At 36.1% G+C, this 17,539-nt stretch overlaps 2 protein-coding genes across 2 annotated transcripts in view; one reads left to right on the top strand and one right to left on the bottom strand.

The window, feature by feature from the left end:
• The window catches only part of POLR3G (RNA polymerase III subunit G), a 103,602-nt gene that overhangs the window by 44,056 nt on the left and 42,007 nt on the right, over positions 1 to 17,539 (top strand). The window lies entirely within an intron of this gene.
• MBLAC2 (metallo-beta-lactamase domain containing 2) lies at positions 48 to 17,443 on the bottom strand. The gene is made up of 2 exons (XM_040448822.1): positions 16,789 to 17,443; positions 48 to 3,325 (listed from the first exon to the last, which is right to left on the bottom strand). Exons 1-2 carry the CDS (start codon positions 17,240 to 17,242, stop codon positions 2,940 to 2,942), a joined length of 840 nt encoding a protein of 279 aa, XP_040304756.1. The 5' UTR covers positions 17,243 to 17,443; the 3' UTR covers positions 48 to 2,939.

Below are 17,539 nucleotides of genomic sequence, written 5' to 3'. Positions count from 1 at the left end.
AGAAATTAAATAGGAATTTGCTGTTAGAAAAAAATACCAACTAGAGATTGAAATAAAATGTCCACTTTAATATTTATCACACAAATTTTTACTTACACTTATCTGAAAATTATAAGAAGACAATGTGTACATGTCACAATCATATTACTATTCATATAAGAACAACTACACATAATCATTTACTCAACTATATCAGGATAACACAAGATTTTTGTTCGTTTTAGACTTCTTAGTTAAAAGGAAACACCAAATAAGGAAAATGAGTTTCCAAAGATTAAGTTATTAACAATACAAATAAAAATTATTTCTAAATGTCTTACATTTGACAACTCTGAATTATACTTACATACTATTATTTCCAAAAATCATAAGTTACAATACGGGTCACTGTCAGGGTGAAAATATATTTTTTAAAGCTTCTTTTAAAATATGCTATTATTAGGCTTAACATCACTTGATTTACTCTTGGCACATGTGGCATCTGGGAAAGTAAAAATACACTTTGCCAATTTTATGTTATTGTGCAGATATAAGAGAAAGAGCACAGTTTGGGAGGAAGACAGACCTGTGTTCAATTACCAGCTTTGTCCAAAGTTTTGTTGTGTTTGGCTGGTCAATTACTTCTTGGCACTGGGGCCAGGATTAAACTGAATAATGCATATTTTAAAATGCATAGCATGAGCACTAAATGGATGACAGATCCTTTCCCCAATTTATTCACACTGAAACAAAAGCAAAATATCACAGTCTTATGTGTTTGTATAATTTGAAAAACAAAAAAAAGTTGGAGATTTAAAAACAAAACTAACATGTTTTGAAAAACTGTACTTTTAAGAAATAAAGAAAGCCTTCATCAGGTTCAAATATTTCTCAGTAAAACTTAGTGCCTACTATACCCTGATTTTTTTTTTAAGTCCTAAGGTATGATAAAATGGTCAATGGTTAAGGACTTTTGGTTTTCTTTTGTGCTACTGATATAAAAATAATGGCTATATTTAAGGCTCCTTAAGTGATTGTAGTTGCCCTGAACCAAATCTATACTCTTCATGCTGCATATCAACTGAAACCTACAGCCTTATATGAGTAGATTCCTTCGATGGCATGTGGCAGGACAGCTTGTCTGTCACTGAAGATGACTCATATACACCATCACAAACCCACCTGTCTCATGCTAAATACTTGGTATTTGGAGGATCTAAGATTCCTGAAAATTAAATTTAAATTGTCACAAGGAATAGCCTACTTAGGATAGCAATGCTTCCATCCCCGTTCTTGGATCTTTTTGTCCCCTACCCTGACCACCTAACAATCATCTTTCCAAATACAACTGAAAAACCCCTCTTCCAGGAATCTCTTCCTAACCAAACTCCACACCCCTCCATGTATGTCCCTGATACTCATGTGTAATTTGTATTAGCTTCAACCTACATACATTATTATTCATGTTTTGTTTGCCTTCTAGCTAAGATTTCATCTCTTTGACTTTTTAAGCTTCCACAGTGTTTAGCACAATACTGTGCATGTATGTATGTGACTATGTGTATGAATGTGGGATATATGTGTGGGTGTTGAATTAAAAAAAGACTAAATAAACCTGGGTGGGTTAAGGGTGGAAAAATTTTATAATTTTTCAGATATCAAAGTTGCTAAACTTTCTTAATACTAAACAATCTGATTTCCAAAGCTATCTCAGTTTGGTTTTGGACATGTAAATAATAAAAAGGCAGTGAGAAAACTGCTTAAAAAACCTTTATGAAATATTCCAAAGGCTTTTTAATAAATTATAAAGAGCACCAAACCAAACATTTCACTAAAATAGTGGGCTAACCTTTCCTATAACGTTATAAATGTAGAGTTCTTTTCATTCAAGACAAAGAATACTGAACAGGAATAGGTGTTGTGAATCAGGATAAAAAAGGCAATTCACTCTAAGTCAATATCTAATGCACATTTTGCAGTTAATCTGAAAAGCCTTCCATGGTACATATGCATGTTATGATAAGTAAAAGAATGATTCATATCAGAATGTCGTAGATCTCTATAGTTGTTGTGATATTATAAAATATGACACATATACTGAAGCTGCTATTTAACAAGAAAAATTTTGTTTATAATAGCTGTTAATATTAAAATAGGATATAATAAAAAATTATTTTCAATGTGTATATTTTCAAATTTCCCTGACAGTGTCCTTTTGAGAAATCTGACAATTTGTAATTATATTACAGACATTTGAATTTCATTTTTATGATTGAAAATATTACACGCACATAATAACAAACAACACTGTGTGGTAGCTTTTGACTGAAGCACTCTGCAATTTATATTTAAAGCTTTGCAACAAAACAAAATTCATTGTACTCTTTGTAAGTAAAATTACACAGCATATAATACGCTATAATTACATTAAGAATAAATAAATGAAGCATAAAAATTCTGTGCTATACCAATGGATTGTTTTAGCTGTCATTCTAAATATTAATTTATATGTTTGTATTGAGTTCTAATGTATTTTAAATTCAAGAACCTTTATCTTTAAATAATATACTAAAATATCAAGTTTGGAGTATAAACATAAAACTTTATGCCTCTTTTTCTAGGTCATCTAGGAAATAAAATAAGAGAAATGGGAAGTAAGGATGATAGTTCTTTCTGTTACTATGCCTCCTTACTTCCCCATATATTTCTACATTGTTTCTGAATATTACAAGATGACAAATATTACAAGATGACAGCTTGGCAAATTATAAGCTTATTTAAATGATTTCTTATTTGAAAGAAAAATTTTTAATGAAGAGCTTCCTTTTTGGGCTTACTCATTCTCAACCTTTTTTGTCTCTAATAAAGCATTTCTTGAAATGCTCACTATAACTCATTTTAAACAGCACAAAATGAATTGAATTTACAGAATTAATCAAAACAGGTTATCAGTGTAGATACTAGGGTGAGGTCCTAGAATTTGTTACACGTAAGGCTAAACTTGCAAGAGATCGCATGGCAAAAGTAGAAACTTTGTGACATATGCCAGCTTTTGAAATATAGTTAGAAGCCAATCGAAAAAGCCTTTCAGCACCAAAGGTATTGAAATGCCCAGGAAGCACCTTCTCTACCAGACCTCTGTCCACTAATTCTATCAGACGTTCACAGGTTCCAACATAGTCACTTATCCTGCTGTATGGAAGCCAGTCAATCAGTGATCCATCATACACCACGTCTCCACTGAAGAGAATCTTTCGGTCTTTGTCATGTAAGCAAATACTGCCCCTGGAGTGACCAGGCATGTGCATAACAGTGAGCTGTCTGTCACCAAGGTTGATCACATCCCCTACAAATGGAAACAGAATTTACAGATAAACATGTTGTATACTTGACTTCAATCACTTAAAGAATAAAAGAAAAGAACATTAAATGTTTTCAAAAAGGTCGGGAAGGATAACACTTGTTTTACTTTTATTTCAAAAATACAGTATTTCTTAATGGTGATTTAAAACTAATTTGCATATATTTCATTTCTATTGTTTGCTTAACCAGTGTTTTTCAAAGTGAATTATGTGGAACACTATTTTTTCAGGTTGTTATGATACATAAAAGAAAAGATTCTGTAGTCAAATAATTTGGAAACCCTTCCTTCAAAGAAAGTTAAGTAGCTTTTTTTCTGCAAGGCTTCTGAGAACTTTTTAATATACTAATGTACATTGTAGATATACACAGGGAGATAGGGTTATACCATTTCTCAAACTTATTTGACCACAACACTTATTTTTTAGTACATCCTTGGTACCAGTATCCTGATGACACGATTCATGAATGCTACTCTATATTTTGCCCCTTCTTTTGTCACCCTGTGAAAATTAAGCCTTGAAGAATCAGTACAAATGATCATGCTCTGGCTATTGTTGTTGCTATGAGTAATAAATTATCTTTAGTCTCCTGCCAGAATCTATTAAACCCTGGCAGGCTAATTTGCAAATCAGGTAAAATCTCACACTCTTCCCAGTTATTTGATAGTGAGAGGAAATTGAGGTATAAATGCAAAATTACGGTTTCACTGGTTTTAAATCAGTACTAACTTAAGTAAATCATCATAATTTAAAAGTTCCATATTGTTATGTTTAGTGCAAACACATATACACAGAAAAAATCAAAGACACAGAGTGAAAAAGTTAATGGGGAATAAAAACAGTGTAATAATTGGAATTTATGAAACCTAAAAGACAATGAAAGAGGAAAAGAGAGCTAAATAAGAAATGAGACATAGAAAACAAATAACAGAATGGCAGACCTAAATTCAACTATATCAATAATTACATTGAATATGAATGGGATAAGGCAGACATTGTCAAACTAGATTTAAAAAGCAGGATACATATGCAGTCTACAAGAGAGGAACTATACGATCAAAGACAAACAGAGGTTGAAAAAGTTATGCAATATAAATATTAGTAAGAGAACTAGAGTGGCTATATTAATATTAGACAAAATAAGGACTATTAGTAGAGAAAAGAGGTACATTTTATTAGGATATACATTAAGTCAACATACTAAAAAATTATACATGTACCTAAAACAGACACTAAAGATTCATGAAAAAAATTTCAGTAAAAACTGACAGAATTAAGAATAAACAATTAACTGATTATGCTTAGAGATTAAAATATTCCTGAGTAATCTGTAATACAAGTAGATAGAAAATCAGTAAGAATACAGAAGATCTGAACAACACTATCAAACAACTTAACCTAAGTGACAAACAACACTTTATCTTAAAACAGTAAAGTACACATTCGTTTTAACTGCACATGGAATATTCACCAGGCTACACAGCCATAAAGCAAGTCTCAGTAAATATGAAAGGAATAAAGTCATAAAAATATGTTCTTTGACTATAATATAATTAAATTAGAAATTAATAACAAAAATAAATATGGGAAATAGCCAAATATACACAAAGTAAGCATCATACTTCTACCTAACTTAGGGATCAAAGATGAAATCACAGGAGATTAGAAAATCTCTTGAACTAATTATCAGAGAATACTATGAAAAATTATATGCCAACAAACTGGACAACCTGGAAGAAATGGACAAATTCCTAGACACCCATGCACTACCAAAACTCAAGGAGGAAAGAATAGAAAATTTGAACAGACCCATAACTAGTGAAGAAATTGAATCAGTTACCAAAAATCTCCCAACAAAGAAGAGTCTTGGGCCAGATGGCTTCCCTGGGGAATTGTACCAGACATTTAAAGCAGAATTAATACCTATCCTTCTCAAGCTGTTCCAAAAAATAGAAATGGAAGGAAAATTTCCAGACTCATTCTATGAAGCCAGCACTACCTTGATTCCCAAACCAGAGACCCCACAAAAAAAGAATTACAGGTCAATATCCCTGATGAACATGGATACAAAAATCCTCAACAAGATACTAGCAAATCGAATTCAACAGCATATAAAAAAGAATTATTCACCATGATCAAGTGGGATTCATTCCTGGGCTGCAGGGCTGGTTCAATATTCACAAATCAATCAATGTGATACATCACATTAATAAAAGAAAGGATATGAACCATATGATCCTGTCAACAGATGCAAAAAAATCATTTGACAAAACACAGTATCCTTTCTTAATAAAAACTGTCAAGAAAGTTGTGATAGAAGGAATACACTTAAACATGGTAAAAGCCATATATGAAAAGCCCACAGCTAATATCATCCTTAACAGGGAAAAACTGAGCTTTCCCCCTGAGATCAGGAACACGACAGGGATGTCCACTCTCACCACTGTTGTTTAAATAGTGTTGGAAGTGCTAGCATCAGCAATCCAACAACAAAAGGAAATCAAAGGCATCAAAATTGGCAAAGAAGAAACCAAACTTTCATTTTTCGCAGACGACATGATACATGGAAAACCAGAAAGACTCCACCAAAAGATTGCTAGAACTGATACGTGAATTCAGCAAAGTCTCAGGGTACAAAATCAATGCACAGAAATCTGTTGCATTTTTATACACCAATAATGAAGCAACAGAAAGAGAAATAAAGAAACTGATCCCATTTACAATTGCAGCAAGAACCATAAAATACCTAGGAATAAACCTAACCAAAGAGGTAAAAAAGATCTGTATGCTGAAAATTATACAAAACTTATGAAGGAAATTGAAGAAGATACAAAGAAACTGAAAGACATTCCATGCTCATGAATTGGAAGAATAAATATTGTTAAAATGTCAATACCACCCAAAGCAATCTACACATTCAATGCAATCTCAATCAAAATTGCACTGGCATTCTTCTCAAAGCTAGAAAAAACAACACTAAAATTTGTATGGAACCACAAAAGACCCCGAATAGCCAAAGTAATATTGAAGAAGAAAACCAAAATGGGACACCTCACAATCCCAGACGTTAGCCTCTACTACAAAGCTGTAATCATCAACAGTTTGGTATTGGCACAAGAACAGACACAGAGACCAATGGAATAGAATAGACACTCCAGAAGTGGACCCACAAATGTATGCCCAGTTAATCTTTGACAAAGTAGGAAAGAGTATCCAATGGAAAAAAGACAGTCTCTTTAGCAAATGGTGCTGGGAGAACTGGACAGCAACATGCAGAAGAATAAAACTAGACCACTTTCTTGCCCATATACAAAAATAAACTCAAAATGGATGAAAGACCTAAATGTGAGGCAGGAAACCATCAAAACCCTTGAGGAGAAAGCATGCAAAAACTTCTTTGACCTCAGCCACAGCAATTTCTTGCTCAACACATCTCCAAAGGCAAGGGAATTAAAACCAAAAATGAACTATTGGGACCTCATCAAGATAAAAAGCTTCTGTACTGCAAAGGAAACAATCAACAAAACTAAAAAGCAACTGATGGAATGGGAAAAGATATTTGCAAGTGACATACTGAATCAAGGGTAGTATCCCAAATCTATAACTTACCAAACTCCACACCAGAAAAACAAAGAATCCAGTGACAAAATGGGCAGAAGACATGAATAGACACTTATCCAAAGAAGACATCCAGATGGCCAACAGGCACATGAAATTATGCTCAACATTATTCATGATCAGGGAAATACCAATGAAAACCACACTGAAGATACCACCTCACATTTGTCAGAGTGGCTAAAATGAACAACTCAGGAAACTACAGATGCTGGCGAGGATGTGGAGAAACAGGAACCTTCTTGCACTGTTGGTGGGAATGCAAACTGGTACAGCTGCTCTGAAAAACAGTGTGGAGGTTCCTCAAAAAGCTAAAAATAGAATTACCCTACGACCCAGCAATAGCACTACTAGGAATTTATCCAAGGGATACAGGAGTGCTGATTCATAGGGGCACATGTACCCTAATGTTTATAGCAGCACTTTCAACAATAGCCAAATTATAGAAAGAGCCTAAATGTCCATCAACTGATGAATGGATAAAGAAGATGTGATTTATATGTATAATGGAATACTACTTGGCAATGAGGAAGAATGAAATCTGGCCCTTTGTAGCAACGTGGCTGGAACTGGAGAGTATAATGCTAAGTGAAATAAGTCAGGCAGAGAAGGACAGATATCACATGTTTTCACTCATATGTGGATCTTGAGAAACTTAACAGAAGACCATGGGGGAAAGAAAAGGGGACAAAAATAGTTATAAACAGAGAGGAAGGGAGGCAACCCATAAGAGACTCTTAAATACAGGGAACAAACTGAGGGTAGATGGGATGGTGGGGGAGAGGGGAAAATGGGTGATGGGCATTAAGGAGGGCACTTGTTGGGATGAGCACTGGGTGTTGTATGTAAGCAATGAAGCACGGGAATCTAAGCCAAAAACCAACAGCACACTTTACACTCTGTATATTAGCTAATTTGACAATAAATTATATTAAAAAATATCTTGAACTGAATGAAAATAAAAATAAAATATATCACACCTAATCGGCTGCTGGTAACACAATACTTAGAAAAAAAATTATTGCTTTAAATGCTTATTTGTAAAGGATTAACTGTTTAAAATCAAAGTTTCTATCTTAAGAAGTTAGGAAAAGAAGCAAATCAAATACAAGATGTTAAGGAATAAATAAAGGCCAGAGCAGAAATAAATGAAATAAGAAGCAAATATCAATAGAAAAAAATAAAAGAAACTAATAGGTGGCTCATTGAAAAGAGCAACAAAAATGATAAACTCCACTGGCTAGACAAAAAAATTAGAGAAAACATAAATTGCAAAAATCAGGAATGAAAGGAGTATCACTATAGATCCTAAGGAAATGAAAAAGAGGATAAGGGAATATTATGAACAACAAATTTGACAACTTAGTTGAAATAAACAAATTCCTAGAAAGAGACAAATTACCAAAAGTGATTGAAGAAGAAAAAGAAAATCTAAGTAGACCTATATCAAACAAAGAAATTGATTAATAATTTAAATCTCCCCACAAAGAAAAGTCCAGGCTCAAAGATGGTTTCTGTCAGTCACTCAAGACAGGGAAAGTATCTATATAGACTTTCAGAATATAGAAGAAGAGGAAAAGCTTCCTAATTCAATTTTACCCTAATAAAAGCCCGACAAAGGCAATGTAAAAAAAAATAAAACTACAGGGGTGCCTGGATGGCTTAGTAAGTTAAGCGTTGGACTCTTGGTTTCTGCTCAGGCCATGATCTCAGTTTTGTGAATTAAGAGATTCTCTCTCTCCCTCCCCTCTCTGCCCCTCCTCCACTCACTCTGTCTCTCTCTCTCTCTCAAAATAAATAAATAAACTAAAAAAAAAAAAAAGGAAACTACAAACCAATATTCCTAACGAAAGTAGTCTCAAAATCCTTATCAATGCTTATCAATATTGGCAAACTAAATACAACAATTTATAAATAGGATAATGACCAAATGGGGTTTATCCCAGAAATAAAATTTGGTTTGACTTATGAAAATCAGGTAACATACTATATTATATTAGTAAAATAAAGGGGAAACGTCATATGAACATCTCAATAGGTGAAGAAAAAGCATATGACAAAATCCAAACCTTACTGGTGGTAAAAACTTTCAGCAAACTAGGAGTAGAGGGAAGGTTGTCAACTTGATTAAGGGCATCTATGAAAAACCTACAGCTAACTTACCACTGAGTAGAAACACTTAAGTGCTTTCCTCCTAAGATGGAAGGAAGGCAAGGAAGTTTACTCTTAACCATTTCTATTTAACATCACACTAAAGATTTTAGCCAAGGGAGTAAGCCAAGAAAAAGAGAGTACAGTCACAGAGAATGGAAAAGAAGTAAATCTGTCTTTATTCACAGATAACAAGATCTTATTTATAGAAAAACCTAAGAAATGTGGGGAAAAGCTAGAGAATTAAAAAAGCAAGTTTAGCAATGTCAAGGGTACAAGATCAGAATACAAAAATAAATTGTATTTCTATATATTAGCAATGAACATCATAAAGTGAATTTAAAAAGCCATTTTGTTCACAATAGTATCAAAAAGAATGAAATACTTAGGAAAAATGTGTATCTTTATACTGAAAGGTATAAAAACACCATCATGAGAAATTAAAGATCTAAACAAAAGGAGAGATATGCCATGTCTTTTAACTAGAAGCCTCAAAATTGTTAAGATGGCATTTAAATTTGATTTTCCCATAGCTGCAATGTCTAATACAACTTTCTGAGATTAATGAAGTATTATGTATCAACACTGTCCAATATGGTAGCCACTAGCTACATATGGTTATTTGAAATAAGGCTAATATACTAGGGAACTAGAATTTTAATTTTAATCAATCCTAATTAATTTATATTTGTATTTAGATAGTCACATGTGGCTAGGGGCTACAGTAATGGCTGGTGTACATCTGCAGATTTAATACAATCTCAATCAAAATCTTGAATTTTTTTGTAGAAATTGAAAATCTCACTCATATAAAAGTTATATGAAAATGCAAATGGTCTAGAATAGCCAAAACAATTTTGAAAAAGAGGTACAAAGTTGGAGGACTTACACTACTTAATTTCAAGAATTATAATAAAGTTATAATCATCAAGATAGTGTGGTGCTGGCTAAAGGAGAGACATAATCAATGGAAGAGAATATAGAGTCCAAAAGGAGATTTGACAAATGGTGTCAACCAAGATAATTCAGTGGGCAAAAAGATAGTCTTCTCAACGAAATGGACTGGGACACTTTGGATATCCATATCCAAATAAGCAAAAAAGAACCTTTCAACCATCACTGCACAATATGAACAAAAACTAACTCAAAATGGATCATAAACCTAAATGTGAAAGTTTCTAGAAAACAAATAGAAGGGGTGCCTGGTTGGCTTAGTCAGTTAAGTGTCTGACTCTTGGTTTCTGCTCAGGTCATGATCTCATGGTTCCTGAGTTCAAGCCCCACATTGGGCTCTGTGCTGCCATTGCAGAGCCTGCTTGGGATTCTCTCTCTCCCTCTCTCTCTCTGCCCTTCTCTCTCTCTCAAAATAAACACACTTAAAAAAATTTTTTTAAATAAATAAAAAGGAAAAAAGATTTTAATAGATCCTTTAACAAAGAAGACACTTGACTAGCAAATAAGTACCTGAAAATATGCTCACCATCATTAGTTATTAGGGAGATGCTAAACCACAATGAAATACCACTACACACTCACTAGAATGGCTACAATCAAAAGGACTGACAAAAGCAAGTGTAGACAAAGAGCTGAAGAAACTGGAAGTCTTATCCATTGCATTTGGGAATATAAAATCGTATAACTACTTTGGAAAACAGGCACTTTCTTAAAAATTAACATCCACTACCGTAAGATCCAGGAATTCCATTCCTAGGTATCTACCAAGGGAAAGGAAAACATGCATCCACACAAGACTTACCTGCAAATGTTCATGACAGCATTATTAATTACAGCCTCAAACTAGAAAGATTCAAATTTCCTTCAACAGGTGAGGATATAAAATATGTTATAACCATAAATGGATTATTTCTCAGCAATAGAAAGGAATGAATAAGAGATACAACATGGACGAATCTCCAAAACACCATTCCAAATGAAAAAGACAGACACAAAGACCATATATGATTGCATTTGTAGAAACTTTCAGAAAAAATATATATAGCAATACAAAACAGATCAGTGAGGCCAAGAGTGGGAGCAGGGATTGTCCTAGTCTTGTCGTGAATCCCAGTAAGAATGTTAAGATGGAATCAGACACTCCCAGCTTTCTCTGCATTCCAGTCTTAACGGGCCAGACTCCTTTACAATATAATTGTTCCAGAATTAAAGTGCCTCTGAGAATCACAAACTACTGTCATTTACCGTATGACTGGCAGGTAAGGTAAAGAAATTATAGCCAGGTTGGTTTAATAATAGAGCTGTTGGAGACCCATTTTTTTATAAGTGTATAGAAAGGAAAGAAGGAAGGAAGTGAAGGAAGTTGAATCCTAAAAACAAACAAAAAAAAGAAGCAGCAGCAGCTGTGGATAATTACCAATGCAGGGATAGAGTCTTATTGATCTTTGGTTATATCCAGGTGGTATTTAAAATATTTAGCAACAGATAAGTTGTGAGTGCCCACCTATCAAAATGGATACCAACTGTAAGCAGTTGATAAGGCCATAATGGGTGAGTATTAGATTCTTCCAATACCTTATAGCTTTGTAAATGCCTCCCCTATGCTTATAGTGCTCACTTGTAGAATTTCAATAAGACCTCTCCTACAAGACTCAAAATTGCCTATGACATATATCCATATATAAATAAATATCACATAGAAAAGCATATAATACACACACACACCCTATGCTTCCAAGCCCTCACCCTGACCCAGTTGTCATTAGATTCCAGCCATACTAGACCTTTCTTGGCTTCCCAAATACCCTTTCCCATCTTGGTAACCCCATGTTTTTATTTCATTTTTTAATCAAAGAAACATATGTACACATCTCAAAATATTTCAGAAGGGCTTAAAATCTAAGAAAAAGTTATTTGCCCCATTCTGACTCTAGCTCCAATCCTGCTACCAAGAATCAACCACTTTTTAACAATTTTAGCTATTTCTTCCGGTAGCTGCCTCTACTACATATATTTATCTCTAAAAATTTTTTATATTTCTTGATTTACTAATTAGATATACCATACTGATTTCATTCACATATTACCATTTCTTGGTTTTTAAATTTTAGATTTTGTTGACTTCCACTATAAAATATAAGAATCTTTAGCTCTCTTTACCCCTCACTCTCCACTTACCAACACCACTCTTATATATATTTCTTGTCCAAAAGACTTAACGACTTAACTGCTCCAATGTGGAGCTCTTTATGCCTGGCATAGTATCATTGTCAGAACGTCATTTTTGCCATCATCTTGATGTTTCCTTTCAACTTTTTCTTGTATTTGATCTCCTGTTTCCTGTATTCCATATATTCCTCTTGCTTTACTTCCTTATTTTGAAGGTAGTAAATAGGATAAAATTATATCTTGGTAACTTTCTAAGTAACAGCAATCTTTTTTGATAACCTGATTGTTAGTGAAATGGATGTAAAATTCTAAGTTGGAAATAAATTTTATTCAAATAAGGCATAGCTCTTCTTTTCTAGCTCTAAAGCCATTATGATCTGTATAGATGACATTTTAATTTCTGGAAGCTTGCTTCCAGTATTCTGAAATTTTACAATAATGTGCCTTGGGTTGGATGTGTTTTCATTCATCACGCTAGGAACTCTGTGGGCTCTTTTAATCTGAAATTTTACATCTCTTAATTGTGGGATATTTTCTTGAATTATCACTATTATGCTTTCTTTTCTTCCATTTTCTCTACTCTATCTGTGCTTCTATTATTCCAGTGTTGAATTTTCCAAACGGGTCCTCTACTGGTTCTCTTCTCGTTTTCATTTTACCTTTCTTCTCCTTTTTTTAAAAAGTTTTTCAACTTTATCTTCAGTTCTTCTACCAAGAAACTTCTACCATTTTAAATTTCAAGAACTCATGTATGTGTGTGTGTGTGTGTGTGTGTGTGTGTGTGCATGTGCATACTGTTCTGTTGCTTATTTTTAAAGCATCCTAATGTCTCTTGAATACCTTGAATGCAATAGCTTCTGTTATCCCCTGATGCTATTAATGATTGTCTTCCCCTCTCAAGTTGCTTTATGCTATTTGTTTTAGTATTTGATCTCGTGTTAGACCATTTTCTAGGATTTTTCATAATGCTTGGTTGCCTATTTGAGAATGGGGGGGGTGAAAAGGCTGCTTGAAGCACATGCATTGGGCTTAATGATCAAGGCTGTGCTGTAGCCAGACGAAGCCAAAGATTGCTTAGGGATCAGCATCTTAGTTTTTCCTCTAGGGCTGGTCACATTTCCCAGGTAAGATTCTTCCAGTTTGCTACTTGGCGGGGTATAGACCTGGCTCTCATCCTTCTTGAAACTAACAAGGAACATACATACACATACACACATACATTCTCTCTCTCTTCCATATACACCTGTATGCACGAGCATGCGTGCGCGCGCGCACACACACACACACACACACACACACACACACACACACTCCTCCTATTTTCCATACTGAATGCTGAGCTCAGTAGCACTTGGCATCCCTTAATCAACACTCCTCTGCTTTATTCTCCCCAGAGAACAAACTAAGTGCATGGACATTCCAGAGTTTTCACAGCTTCTTAATGGCTTTCAACCAATTCTACTTATTTTACTATTTATCTTTCCTTTGCCCCCACTAAGATACCATCTACTGCTAATTCCCGAGCCTTTTAAAGCTCCTACAGTGCAGACTGGATTGGCTCTTGATTCCCCATTGCTGGCAGAAGATAAAACTGCTGACTCAGTCATTACATTTACATCAACATTCAAAATAGTTCAATATGGATTTATACTTAAAACAGACAAACCAAGGTCCTTTTATTACAGGCTTAGGTTTCGGATGGAGTAGTTTTCAATCTGCTACCTTTCTAGGGTCTATTTTTTGTTTTTAACCTCCCCAAGTGACTTAAGTCTGCCTGTCATAACTGTGTCATTATCTTGGTGACTCTGGGCAAATTAATTATACATAAGGGGCCAAAATGTCTCCACTTCATATCATTTGACTATTGTGGAAAATAGATAAAAAGACGTATGGTACTATATTAAGAATAGTACTATAGAAGGCACTATATTAACCTAGGGTTTATCTATCTTCTTATAGGAGGATACTATTTCACTATTCGTAGGGGGAGTTATTTTTCCATCAAAGATGATACACCGTATGATGATCTCTCCCTGTCCCTCCTTTGCAAGTTAGTTTTTGGGTTAGTCATACAGCACAGATTTATGCTTCCTCATGACAGGTGATCATCAATTCACTAAATGAAATGTAATAAACTAATGACTTCAGGCTCCTTATGTTCTAACCAAAGCAACAGCTGTATGCTGTTCAGATATGGGCTCGTCATGTATATGTGTAACCATGTATGAATTTTTCATATAAATATTTTATATCTCCTTCCAGCCATCTGGATTATGATAACAGCAAGTCAGCTGGCCACATTATTCAGAAGAGAAAGGAAATTAATATTCCTGAGAAAAGAGAAAATTAGATACTACTTGAGAGGATGAGGCATTCTGCTTCTAATGAAAAACAACTTTTGATATAACACAATATTCTCAGCTTTAAGTGTTTGGTAAATATCAAGCTTTTTTTTTCACACCTTCAAAGGCTTAAAGCAGCACACAGATAGCTTGCAGGCCCCCTGTATTTCCAAAATGCTATAATTCTATCATAAACTGGGATTTAGGAAACCTGGATTCTAGTCTCAGCTCTTTTCCAAACTGGCTATGTGATCTCAGGCATGATAATTCAGGCCTGCTTGAACTCTTCATCTATAAAACAGTAATTCTTATCGTTCTTTCACCATTGATTTCCTATTGTTGGCACAGAAGGAAAAGTTAATAAATCAGAAGTAATTTATTCATTCAGACAACTGTAATGTATTTTAAATACTAATTTAAACATTTTTTGGTCTCAGTGCCACAATTAATTTAATCTTAATACCCATCAACTACATGGAAATCCTAACTCTAAGAAGTATCACTTTTATCAAGAAATACAAAGAATACTGTAAATGTATGTTTCTTTCATCTTAAATTGTCAGATGATATAAGACTCCTATCTAAATCAGTCTCTTTATTTTTTTAATCTTTAGATTTGAAATTTTAATGAAGAGGCTTTGTGGGTGGAGTGTGAGGTACAGAATCTTGCTTTTTATTTTTTATATTTCAAGTGTTCAAGATCTCATCTATAAGATAAACTGATTTTTGTAAAATATTTCATTATTTGTCATATTGGTCCTTCATAAAGTAAGCTTATTGTACTGCAGCAACAGGATTTTTCTATCTCCTAGAGGAATGTTTTAATAAATTAAATTGGCAATTAAAATGATTTCAAGGGGCGCCTGGGTGGCGCAGTCTGTTAAGCGTCCGACTTCAGCCAGGTCACGATCTCGCGGTCCGTGAGTTCGAGCCCCGCGTCAGGCTCTGGGCTGATGGCTCAGAGCCTGGAGCCTGTTTCCGATTCTGTGTCTCCCTCTCTCTCTGCCCCTCCCCCGTTCATGCTCTGTCTCTCTCTGTCCCAAAAATAAATAAACGTTGAAAAAAAATTATTTAAAAAAATAAAATGGTTTCAAGATAAAAATGAGAGAAGGGGGTTTCATATCCTACTTATAATTACGATATATTTATGGGATAGAATTTATGATCTGCATGCGTTGATCTATTGTGCCTTGGTTCAAATCCTAGCTTTTGTCACTATCTTGCTCCGTGGACTCTAGGCAAGCCATTTAATTAGGGGTCAGCCACCTCACTTCAAATGTGTTGTGAAGATAAAATGAAATCAACAAAAATATTCTAAAAAGAAAAAAGGAAATTTAATATACAAATATTGCTATTGTGGCTAATTAACTCAATTATTTAAGTGCCTGCTTGGCATTGAGAGGGCTGGGACCCTACTCTATTGTATTTTATTCCATTAGTTTCTCTCTGATCCCCATCCTTTCTTTTACAGAGCCAGAGGCCCAAGGCTACCCATGCATTAGTCGGTATACTTCACCATCACCGGAAATAACCTCATTAATCTTTCTCAGGCCTTGCTTTAAACCAGACCACGTATCTGTCATAATGTTAAGACTCACATTCTCTACTTTTTATGTTCACTATCAAGCTTTTTCTCTAATGAGGCAACATCAAGAACAGAAATCTATCTGGAAGATAAGGATGCACAAGTAGATAAGAACCACTGCTCCCTAATGGCTTTCTAAACCTACAGGTGGGAATTGTTCATATCCAGTAGTGACGCCGACAGAGAGCGGATGAAGTCAGCTGTTCTCAAAAGCATAGAGCCTGTCATGCACTCGGTGAGGACTCATTCCTTAAAAGTCTTTTCGCTATAAAAGCGCCTGGAAATCTGGCAAGTGTTCGGGAAAAGAATGTAAAATCCCTAGTCACAAGCCTCTGTAGTGTTACTACTATACCTTACACAGGAATCTGACTAGGGTGTGGGGCCGGCTTTCATTTGAGTACTTGGCTTTGCCACACAGTGCCAGAACTGGTCTGTGGTAAGGAAGGTTTCGAGGGCCTTGGCTCAGATCGAGTAGGCGTTTACTCAGGGAAGGGAGAAACAGTAGTGGTGTTTCTGCGATGTGACAAAACAAGCCAGTTTACAGCCACGCACGTCTGCAACATGCATCCCTCGAACAGTTTTTCCCAATCCCTTCCCTTAAAGAGAGCGCGTGCCCATGAGGGCCCATTACCATCCTGCAGGATGAGAGTGGGCTGCACCGCCTGCACTCGGAACTGCCTGGCCCTCCAGCCCGGGCTGGGCGCCCGCACCACCTCACTGTCGGACAGCCAGGTCACGGTCTCAAAGTTGTCCCCGCGAGCCAGCGCCTCGGCCTCGGCGTGATGCACGGCCACCCGGTCGAACTGGTAGAGGCCGCCGGAGTGGTCGAAGTGCACGTGTGTGGCCACGGCCAGCAGTGGCCGGCACGCCGCGTCCTCTTTGGCCCCGTGATCCTGCAAGAGGCCGGAGGAGTACAGGTACTCCGGGAGGCTGCGCAGCCCCAGGCCCGTATCGATCACCACATCCTGCTCGGAACCACGCACCAGCCAGATGTTGGCGCGGTTGCCCGACTCATAGAAGCGTTCCTGAATCCAAAAGATGCCGTCGCCCAGGGACTTGTGGGCGTACCACTCCAGCGCGGACATGCTGGGCAGGGGTGCGGTCTGGCCGAGTGGGTGTAAGGGTGTGTGCCTCCTGCAAGCCGTCCAGACGCGAGGCGCTGCGGCGGTGTGGAGCGGTCAGCCCGCAGCAAGGGAGGAGGGGCAGAGCGCGGAGAGGGCGGGGGATTCGGGAGGTGCGGGTTTGGGGGATGGGGTGGGGGAGAACTAGGAGGAAGGAGGCGCCGAGTCGCGGCCTGGAGAGTCTGCACGCACCCTCCAGCCAGGTCTGCAGAGAGTGGCGACTGCTCTGCCCGCACCTAGGCGCTGGAGTAATCTCGGCTT

This window comes from Herpailurus yagouaroundi, unplaced genomic scaffold (assembly GCF_014898765.1).
Source record: "Herpailurus yagouaroundi ecotype Mexico unplaced genomic scaffold, PumYag 29, whole genome shotgun sequence".
NCBI classification, from domain to species: Eukaryota; Metazoa; Chordata; class Mammalia; order Carnivora; family Felidae; genus Herpailurus; species Herpailurus yagouaroundi.
Note: the sequence above shows the minus strand (reverse complement) of the source record. Positions and strands in the feature narration are given on the sequence as shown.

What these genes read in the sequence shown, in the direction of transcription:
- MBLAC2 (XM_040448822.1), bottom strand. Translation starts at nt 17,242, where the DNA reads ATGTCCGCGCTGGAGTGGTACGCCCACAAGTCCCTGGGCGACGGCATC. An exon ending in CACTCTCATCCTGCAGGATG is followed by an intron (nt 3,326 to 16,788) that starts GTAATGGGCCCT and finishes TTCCATTTGTAG; the next exon opens with GGGATGTGATCAACCTTGGT.